The 10,979-nt window shown below is 42.2% G+C and overlaps 1 protein-coding gene across 1 annotated transcript; it reads right to left on the reverse strand.

Moving 5' to 3' along the window:
* Positions 1-568: 568 nt before the first annotated feature.
* LOC120296175 (protein PLANT CADMIUM RESISTANCE 2-like) lies at positions 569-1,651 on the reverse strand. Its single transcript, XM_039317855.1, has 4 exons — positions 1,570-1,651; positions 1,392-1,463; positions 756-968; positions 569-642 (listed from the first exon to the last, which is right to left on the reverse strand). Exons 1-4 carry the CDS (start codon positions 1,649-1,651, stop codon positions 569-571), a joined length of 441 nt encoding a protein of 146 aa, XP_039173789.1.
* Between the last annotated feature and the right edge of the window lie 9,328 nt (positions 1,652-10,979).

Consider the following 10,979-nt stretch of genomic DNA (forward strand, 5'->3'; position numbering starts at 1 on the left):
CCCAAAATATATTTTTTAGAAATATCACATTTTTCGCAAAACAAATGGAGTTATACTTTTGCATTTAACTCCCAGATATTACAATTGATAATTCTTTTAAAAACTTGACCATTTGCACTCAATTCAATTGACGGATGAGAGCAAAGAGTCATTTGTCGATGTGGAAGATTCAAAGCTGGGCAAGACGTTGCGATAAATAAATAGAGAAACCGACCCTATATGTTATGGAGTTTTGGTACTATTTATCTCTTAGAAGGAGAGTGACGATGACAAGTCAATTATTATTCCCTCAACACAAAGACGGAACGAACAGAAAGAATCACACATTGAACCATGCTATCAAAGGATTTATAAGTTGAAAACTCATACTCACCATAAACGTTTTATTGTACATTGTTAATCAAACTTGATAATACAATCAGGAGCTGGGCTCGGACTTTACCTATCACACAAAATAAGAATAATACATGACATATGAGAAACAAGTTCACTTGCATAATCAAGTAGAGGAAAGAGAATTATACTCTTGGTCGAAATAACACGTTGCCCTTAAATCAAGCACGGGACTCTAGCGCCTCATGCCGCCTTCCACCTTTGGAGCCATTGCCACTTCTCCATGTTGGCTCGCGTTTCCTGCCCATCCTACACACGAATCCAACCATTTTAAGTCATTACTTAATCAATACTTGGACTAGTATGTACACTATTTTGGAAGCTAGCCGACACGAAGTTGTTGGAGAGAAATGGGTTTTTACCCTTCTCCACGTTGAATCCGCGGCTCTTGAGCTCTCGGTACTCTTGACAAAGCGCGCAGTACATGCAGCAGCAGTGGACTAAGCAGTCGTTGCACGGATCCTCCTTCAACCCGAAATCTCGTCTCAGTTTGGTTCGGTAGCAGCATGAATAGAGGCATGCGCACGAAGTCAGCAAGTAGATCAGCGTGTAGATTGCACAGTTCATGACGCAAGCTGCAATCCAAGGTCGGATAAGTAAGTGCGAATATGTAATTAGACTTTGTTAGTTTTCCAGTTATTAATTAGCCGTTCCTACAGGGAAAACTAATCTCCTATGTTTTCTACATAGGTTGTCAAATCCAGAATCGGGATAAGTCCATAAAATTCGACATCACATGTCCACGGTTGAACTGTAATTAATTGGCTCTGCTTGCTCTGTGGACTGTGACTCAAGTTCTTCTTGCGCAGGCTTGATTTGTGACCCGATATTATTACAGTTTGTCCCGAACATTATCATTAGACGAAACTCCACCTATCCCAAGGACTTATTCGAAAAATAACCGTGTACCTGAAGTATAATCCGAGTGCAAAATGGCAACAGTATGAAGCGATCATCAGACATATTTGTGGACACGTATACAGAAGTTATATACTCACAAGTTTCCCCCTTGTCCAGAATCTCTAATATCTGTCCGAAGGTGATGCATGGGCACCAGAAGGTGATGCAGCCTGCAAGCAACATGGAATGGAGTTGCCTGGATTTTTTCCTTGATTCGTGGAAGAGAAAGAACGAGAAAGAAGAAGAAGCTGGCAATATAAACAGATTTCTTGTTACAGCTTTTGATGTCGCCGCAGCAGTCACAGAGACCGGTGCTCCATGGGTGTTCTTCGACATTGCTGGGATTGGTTAAGCTCATGCTGGTGGGCTGTGGGGGGTGAAGAGATGATGCGGAGTTTCGGATATCCGCTTGGCTTTGGGGATTGATATGCAGGCAGCCAGTGAAAAAACGAAGGGTGATAAGGACAGAGAAACGAAAGAACTAGTTCCAATCTTAGATGAAGCGTGAATGACAACGGGAGGGACGTGATTTTAAAGACCATCGAGGACGCGGTCACTAGCGTGAAAGTTCCGCGTTATTTTCATTACACATAATTTGAGTCCTTGTGGTTTCTCATTGACTACCATAGTAATATCTTCTTCATATACATCTTGCATTGCAAGATCCTTAATTTCCGCTTCATTTTCATTACACATAATCTGAGTGTCAAAGTTCAATTTCTTAGAAGAAAATGCTAACTTTAATGATTCATAATGAATTTTTTGACACCATTTCTCTCCATGAAATAGTTATTGACTTTTAAGCTAAATTATGTAAATTCCAAGTATCCTTATATTTTCTCGATGAGTGTAATAGTAACATTTTGTTCTCATATTTGTCTTGAATTGCAAGATCTCTTAACTTTCGTGTTATTTTCATTAGACATAATTTTAGCTCATTCTTTTGGAAGAAAATGCTAATTCTAGAAAAGTTTGGCCACAATTTGGTTAAACGCTTGATCTTGCGAAGTCTATAACCTTTTAATCATCTAATTTAGTTATCAATGTGTCCTTCTTACAGGAGGGCAACTACGACAGTTTAATAACAGTGTGGCCCTCAATAAATGGAATATGTGCCCTCTCAATTCTGCAAGACTCGTCTTTTCGTTCGTCTTTCAAATTATTAGTCTCCTTTTGATTGTGCAAAGCAGAAAGGACATTTTGGTTTTTCCTCCAATGGTGTCCGATTCCCAACGGGTTTTGTCACTCAGTTGATTGGGCCGACACAAGCTAAAAATCTAAATGAAGTAGCTAAACAGCCCAAAAACTGCACAAAAAGCATCAACCTTCCTACGAAAGTCAGGTGGGAAATTCTAATCCTCGAGGTTGTGAATTCTAATGGGACGAGCATGAGCGACAATGATGGACCGAAGAAGTGGGTCAATTTACGCAGTTGTAGAATAATATGCACACAATTAAAGGTGCAGCTTACACATGCTGGGCACCATGCAATGGCGAATCGAGAATTCAAGGTAACAATTGAGATGAATTACCTATATGAGTTGCACTTTCAATCGAGGATAGGCAATCCCCTATACAATTTTCACTAATCGCAAGCAAGCTGCTCCAGATTAGGACCTCCTGTACATGCCAAAAAAACTGGATTTAATTGGTTTATGAGGCTTGTCAAGTGCTTTGTGCGACTTCTATTTCTCAATTTTCTGGACTTGAGTCCTTTAACTATAAAAGCTACATCACAATATCTTTTCCGTAAAGCTGTGTCTCGATTCTGTCAGCCACTTTCAGTGGGTTTTCATGGACATCCAGAAATGGCCAAATTATCAAACAAATTCTAAACTTACGGGACTTGTGCCAATTCAATTCATAATCTTTTAATTTAGCTAATTTAGTCATAAATCTCTTGATGATTTACCAATATAGTCATTTCTGATATTTTTTACTAGAATCCCTAATCTTAATGCAAGTAGTGCCACATAAAATGACTGATCCTAACGTAGACAATTTTTATAAATTTTTTTAAATAATTCAATAAATTATAAAAATTTATCATTATATTTTTTGTCTTTTCATTTACGTTTTATTATTTTAAGCCAAACGAGGCAACGCTCGCCAACTACTGGGCCAACACTAAGACCCTCACTCAAGAAAAAGAAAATAAACAGAAGAAAAAAATTTAAAAATTTATGAAAAGCTTTCAAAAAAATTTAAAAAAATTATAAAAAGTGTCTACGTCAATGTCGGCCATGCCATGTATGACAGCTGGCATGGTCGGCATCTGCATCTGTGGATTTCTAGCCAAAATTATTTGGAAGAATTATGTTGGCAAATTATCAAAAAGTTCAAAATTAATTTAGCCAAACTGAAAAGTTTATACCTGAATTGGTATAAATATAATAAGTTGATGACTTTTTTTCAAATTTCCCTCCCCGAAATGTAGCGAGAATTCTTGTTCGATGCATCATTGATGGGTATCTTGATTTCCTCTCGTGGTCTTATCATATGCCAATAGAAAATGCAGTGATCTCTGGAAATATGCAATCATATGTCCTTAAGTAAATCATAATCACCCACAAGACTGCCTATGCGAAAATTTGAATTTTCGCCAAAACTATGGTTTAAATGTGAATTGGCTATACTTTCAGGTAATCTAGACCTTTGATACCTTATGCGCAGTATAATGAGGATTTACGCTGTTGAGAATTCAGGTGGTATGGTCTTATTCAAGATTACCATTAGGAGAAATTAGACAAAATACACAAATTGGAGAGTAAGATATGTAGGTTTGGAAATTAGAGGGTGCAAGGTGCAATCTAAAGAGAATGGGATTGGTTCGAACAGATTTTTCCCCCTTTCTTAAGTTTATGGAGACGCAAGATTTGATTGAATTCATTGTTTCAATTATCCACTTTCAAGTGGAAAAATTATCCAATCAATCATGAATCTATTATATATCAATTTAATTCTAAATTTTTCAATTTTTTCAATTCAATTTACACCAAATTTCAGTATAATCTTTTCAATCTATTTTCATCCCAAAGAGTGTGACATCCCGATTTTTCTCAATTTTATTTTCAGTCAATTGAGTCGGGCAATTCATCCGTGCATGTAGTTCGTCTCTTAGAGTTGGCCACTCACGAGGGAACTAGTTTATTGAGTGAAGTAATTAAGGAATTTTACCGCGTCAGACTTGGGGACTGATCACCCTCGGGTCGAATGCAAGAAAATTTCCCCAAAAGCTACTCAATGGATTAGGCGAGCCGAAATTGCACCGGATTGAATTCAACCGTAAAAATTGGGATTGAACTTAGAAGTTGGAAGCCGGTCATGTCACATACCTTAGTAGGATCATTGGATTAATTTATGGACTTTGATTTGGACTCAATTGGAAGAGAATTGATGGAAATTGAAATAATTAAATGTGCAAGAACTTGGACCCCAACGGAAAATGAATTGGACCTATTGGAAGATGTTGTGAAGATTTGAGTTAGTGAGAGAGTGACATCGGCCAGGGTGATGTCATGGTGGGAGGCCAAAATTAGGAGAGCTTGACAAGTGTCACAAGCCACTAGCTCACCAAAAGTGGGGATGTCCCATCCACTTCATCTTCAACCTCTAGGGAAGGGGAATTCGAATTTGGAGGAGAGGGAGAGAAGTGTGCGTTAGAAAAACCAGTGGAACCGCCGAGCTCCGTCCGCCCTTCGTCGCGTCTCCGCCGCCGCCGTCGCACGCCGCCGCCGCCGCCGCGTCCGTGTGTGAGGCCCCGGGTGCGAGTTCGTCGCGTCTCCGTCGCCGTCGTCTCCTCGCCCGAGCTGCTGGTCGCCGTTCGTCGCCCGCCCGCCGCCGTCCGTCGCCGTGAGCTTCCGTCCCGAGTCCTAGCCGCCTCCGCCGGTCTTCCTCCGCCCGTTCAGCCACCGTTCCGTCCCCTTCCAAGCTCGGTTAGTTGCTGGAAAAACCAGCAAGAACCAGCTCCTTTTAAGCTCGGTTTGGTCCCTTTTAGTGCTCATTTGGTCTTGATCGCTGTAGGTTTGTCGTCGGCGTCGCCGGCGTGCTCTTCGCCGGAGACCCGTCGGAAAGCGATTCCGGTGAGTTTACCTCACTAATCCGCGATTAGCGAGATAATGATGCCCTAAGTATGTTTAGCTTAAGTTGATTGAGATTAGGTGGATAGATTGGCTTAATTAGTAGTGGATTATATTAAGGTGATTGATTAAGGTAAAGTGTGTTTAGTTTAATGGTTAAGTATGTTTATTTTTAAAATAAACCTCGATGTGACTTAAAGGAGTTTATTTATGATTTAAATAAATGCTTCGAAATTTTGGATTATTTAATAATATATCTTATTCGAAAGTCATTAAAAATATTATTTGAAAAAAAAAAAAAATCGAAAATTTATTTTGACCCCGTTGCTAAGAATTTCGTGCCGAGTGCCGCTGCGTTGTCGGATTTTGAAATTGATGATTGGATATTATAAATTGAGCGTGTATCGTGAAAATATGGATATTATTATTATATTAATTTTCGGAATAAATTTAATTATTTAATAAATTCCGAAAAATTATTTTGGGACCCTAAATTCTTAGAATTTCGTGCCGATCGCCGCTGTGTATTTATAATTTGAATTTGATGATTGAATGTGGCAATTGGAGTGTGATTGTGATAAATAGGGATTCTTTAGAAAACCCTAAATGTGGGAATTGATGGGAGATTGGCCGTGATTAACCACCTATTAGAGGTCGTGCCTAGCGAGGCCGTGATTAACCACCGATTGGAGGTCGTGCCTAGTGAGGCCGGGATGGACCACCTATGAGAGGTCGTGCCTAATAAGGCCGCGATGAACCACCTAAGAGAGGTCGTGCCTAATGGGGCCGTGATTGACCACCTATTAGAGGTCGTGCCTAGTGAGGTCGTGATGGACCACCTATGAGAGGTCGTGCCTAGTGAGGCCGGGATGGACCACCTATGAGAGGTCGTGCCCAGTGAGGCCGTGACGGACCACCTAATTAAAGGTCGTGCCGAGTGAGGCCGTGATTGCCACTGGTTATTAAGTCTTCCTATAGGGTCGAGATTGGAAGTAGTAATTGATTCACTAGAATGACATGTAATCGACCGAGTCGATTGATCGCTGAGACGATCCCCTGATTGAGCTGTGATGATGATGTGATTGTATATTCATTGTTGAGTTATTAGAATTACACGTGGTTGGATTATATAAACCGTGCTAACTTGCAGATGAGGGCTAAGACGAGGTAAGTCTTCTTGATGTTGTGGCTAAGCTGCTTTGGGGCGTATTTACTTTCTAATAGGGGTTTAGGAGGGGTGAACTTGCTGAGACAAAGTCTCATCCCAGTTTGGGGAAAAATATTACAGGACCGTAGATGGCGAGACCCCGGAGATGAATGGCCCCCGACGGAGATTGACCCGACGACTAAGGGTACTCCTGACCCCGGGAGCCCCTGGGTCTATCGGTTGAGGACCACCATTTGGGTCGAGGTGAACGTGGATAATAGAGTACCTTACTTTTTTAGGGCTTGGTTTTCGTACCAGACGGACGGTGTTAGGATTGGCCCCCTTGACAAAGATGGACATTCCACCGGCGGTGATGACTGCCATTTTGGGAGAAGGTGTAGCGGATCATCCTGATGGTCGAGTGATCAACGCTTCGCCCCCGGCCTCCTGGGTGACTGATCCTGAGGATGTAGGGTCGACGAATGGGGACGACCAATAGTCCTAGGATTGTGCCTTTTCCTTTTTGGGCGGACTGATTTGTGCTGTGTAGGCTAACCCTCTTTTGATGCTCATAGATTCTGACCCATTTTTGGTGCATAGGCCCTGGATCCGGTTGATGTATGTAAGCCTTGGTTTGTTGATGATATATAAATGAATGTTGTTTGATTTTAAGTTGATGTTTCCTGCTGTCATATCCCGTATGATTTTGTAAGGGGTTTCTTAGTACGCTCCGCTTGCGCATTAAAAAAATAAAATCAGGGTCGGCGACACTACCTGGGAATGTCGCATTTGCATGATCATGGCGGGTTGTTCACGTGTCTCGGGGTTCGGGGCGTGACAACCCCGTTCATGGCGGGTTGTTCACGTGTTTCCTGCTGTCCTATCCCGTATGATGTGACTTGCGGTATCCTTAAACGGGGTTGTCACGCCCCGAACCCCGAGACACGTGAACAACCCGCCATGGTCATGCAAATGTGACATTCCTGTAGTGTCGCCGACCCCGATTTTATTTTTTTAATGCGCAAGCGAGCGTACTAAGAAACCCCTTACAAAAGCATACGGGATAGGACAGCAGGAAACATCAACTTAAAATCAAACAACATTCATTTATATATCATCAACAAACCAGGGCTTACATACATCAACCGGATCCAGGGCCTATGCACCAAAAATGGGTCAGAATCTATGTGCATCAAAAGAGGGTTAGCTTACACAACACGAATCAGTCCGCCCAAAAAGGAAAATGCACAATCCTAGGACTATTGGTCGTCCCCATTCGTCGACCCTACATCCTCGGATCGCCACCAGAGGCCGCGAAGCGTTGATCACTCGACCATCGTGATGATCTCGCTACACCTTTCTCCCAAAATGGCGCCATCACCGCCAAAGGAATGTCCATGCTCAAGAGGGCCAATCCTAACACCGTCCGCTCCGGTACGAAACCAAGCCCTAAAAAAGTAAGGTACTCTATTATCCACGTTCACCTCGACCCAAATGGTGGTCCTCACCAACTGATAGACCTGGGGCTCCTGGGTCGGAGTACCTCGCCGTCCGGTCAATCTCCGTCGGCAGCCACTCATCTCCGGGGTCTCGCCATCTACGGTCCCGTAATATTTTTCCCCAAACCGGGATGAGACTTTGTCTCAGCAAGTTCACCCTCCTAAACCCCTATTAGAAAGTAAATACGCCCAAAGCAGCTTAGCCACAACATCAAGAAGACTTACCTCGTCTTAGCCCTCATCTGCAAGTTAGCACGGTTTATATAATCCAACCACGTGTAATTCTAATAACTCAACAATGAATATACAATCACATCATCATCACAGCTCAATCAGGGGATCGTCTCAGCGATCAATCGACTCGGTCGATTACATGTCATTCTAGTGAATCAATTACTACTTCCACTCGACCCTATAGGAAGACTTAATAACCAGTGTCAATCACGGCCTCACTCGGCACGACCTTTAATTAGGTGGTCCGTCACGGCCTCACTGGGCACGACCTCTCATAGGTGGTCCATCCCGGCCTCACTAGGCACGACCTCTCATAGGTGGTCCATCACGACCTCACTAGGCACGACCTCTAATAGGTGGTCAATCACGGCCCCATTAGGCACGACCTCTCTAGGTGGTTCATCGCGCCTTATTAAGCACGACCTCTCATAGGTGGTCCATCCCGGCCTCACTAGGCACGACCTCCAATCGGTGGTTAATCACGGCCTCGCTAGGCACGACCTCTAATAGGTGGTTAATCACGGCCAATCTCCCATCAATTCCCACATTTAGGGTTTTCTAAAGAATCCCTATTTATCACAATCACACTCCAATTGCCACATTCAATCATCAAATTCAAATTATAAATACACAGCGGCGATCAGCACGAAATTCTAAGAATTTAGGGTCCCAAAATAATTTTTCGGAATTTATTAAATAATTAAATTTATTCCGAAAATTAATATAATAATAATATCCATATTTTTCACGATACACGCTCAATTTATAATATCCAATCATCAATTTCAAAATCCGACAACGCAGCGGCGCTCGGCACGAAATTCTTAGCAACTGGGTCAAAATAAATTTTTCGAGTTTTTTTTTTTTCAAATAATATTTTTAATGACTTTCGGAATAAGATATATTATTAAATAATCCAACAATTTCGAAGCATTTATTTAAATCATAAATAAACTCCTTTAAGTCACATCGAGGTTTATTTTAAAAATAAACATACTTAACCATTAAACTAAACACACTTTACCTTAATCAATCACCTTAATATAATCCACAACTAATTAAGCCAATCTATCCACATAATCTCAATCAACTTAAGCTAAACATACTTAGGGCATCATTATCTCGCTAATCGCGGATTAGTGAGGTAAACTCACCGGAATCGCTTTCCGACGGGTCTCCGGCGAAGAGCACGACGACGCCGACGACAAACCTACACGGATCAAGACCAAATGAGCACTAAAAGGGGACCAAACCGAGCTTAAAAGGAGCTGGTTCTTGCTGGTTTTTCCAGCAACTAACCGAGCTTGGAAGGGGACGGAACGGTGGCTGAACGGGCGGAGGAAGACCGGCGGAGGCGGCTAGGACTCGGGACGGAAGCTCATGGCGGCGACGGGCGGGCGACGAACGGCGACCAGCAGCTCGAGCGAGGAGACGACGGCGACGGAGACGCGACGAACTCGCACCCGGGGCCTCACACGCGGACGAGCGGCGAACGGCGACGGCGGCGGCGGAGACGCGACGAAGGGCGGACGGAGCTCGGCGGTTCCGCTGGTTTTTCTCACGCACACTTCTCTCCCTCTCCTCCAAATTCGAATTCCCCTTCCCAAGGTGCTAGAGGTTGAAGATGAAGTGGATGGGACATCCCCACTTTTGGTGAGCCAATCGGCCATGGATACTTGTCAAGCTCTCCTTAATTTTGGCCCACCATGACATCACCTGCTGACGTCACTCTCCACTAACTCAAATCTTCACAACATCTTTCAATAGGTCCAATTCATTTTCCGCTGGGGTCCAAGTTCTTGCACATTTAATTATTTCAATTTCCATCAATTCTCTTCCAATTGAGTCCAAATCAAAGTCCATAAATTAATCCAATGATCCTACTAAGGTATGTGACATGACCGACTTCCAACTTCTAAGTTCAATCCCAATTTTTACGGTTGAATTCAATCCGGTGCAATTTCGGCAAATGGAATCGGTTAAGTTCGGGCCGATAGGCAAAAATTTCGATTTTCTAAAGAATATGTAGAAGCGAATCAAGTCATGTCGATTTTAGCTCAATCATGCTTAGACAGAGTCGAATTCGGATTGCTCTCGCTCAAAATATCTCTCTTGCATAGAGCCTGTGTGCATATGATTTATTAGAAGTTACCACTCCTAACACCACCTCTATTGATTATTTTCCATATAAATGGATCTTAGAAATACCAATTAGATTCAACCCATAAATGGGAAAAAGTATCTCCCTTGAATTCCTCAAGACCGTGATTCCTTATGATTGGCTTTTGGAGACATGTATTTTTCGCTCATCTCCTGTGTAAAGAAGGGTTAGTCGTGCATGAGGGGCGTTCCTTTTATGTTAACGTCGTACCTCCCTCATGTAGTCTTTGTACTCCTGTAGTTTTCGGAAAGTTGTCCAAAAATCTTAAATTTACTACATTTTTGCTAATCCAGTCCCTAGTCTTTAACTTTGTCAATTAAATTTTAAACAATTTCTCATTTTGTTAATTGAGTCAATCCGTCTAATTTTGACTAGAAATTACTAACATTGATGACTGCCATTCTACGTAATGCAATCAACGACGACAACGTGGATAATTTTTAATATTATTTTAACTTTTTTGAAATTTTCTTTTCCTTTCTTTTATTTTTCCTTCCCTTCTTCCTCTTGTGCAAGTGAGGTTGGTCTTGTCATGGCTAGGTGGGCAAGGTTGGCCATTGCTAGGC

The sequence above is a fragment of the Eucalyptus grandis genome, chromosome 7 (assembly GCF_016545825.1).
Source record: "Eucalyptus grandis isolate ANBG69807.140 chromosome 7, ASM1654582v1, whole genome shotgun sequence".
In the NCBI taxonomy this organism is placed as follows: Eukaryota; Viridiplantae; Streptophyta; class Magnoliopsida; order Myrtales; family Myrtaceae; genus Eucalyptus; species Eucalyptus grandis.

Excerpts from the sequence above, each read along its gene's own strand:
- LOC120296175 (XM_039317855.1), bottom strand. The coding sequence starts at position 1,651 with ATGAGCTTAACCAATCCCAGCAATGTCGAAGAACACCCATGGAGCACC. Across the intron at positions 969-1,391 it reads TCTGGACAAGGGGGAAACTT|CTTGCGTCATGAACTGTGCA; the intron begins GTGAGTATATAA and ends CTTGGATTGCAG. Across the intron at positions 643-755 it reads CGGATTCAACGTGGAGAAGG|GATGGGCAGGAAACGCGAGC; the intron begins GTAAAAACCCAT and ends ATTCGTGTGTAG.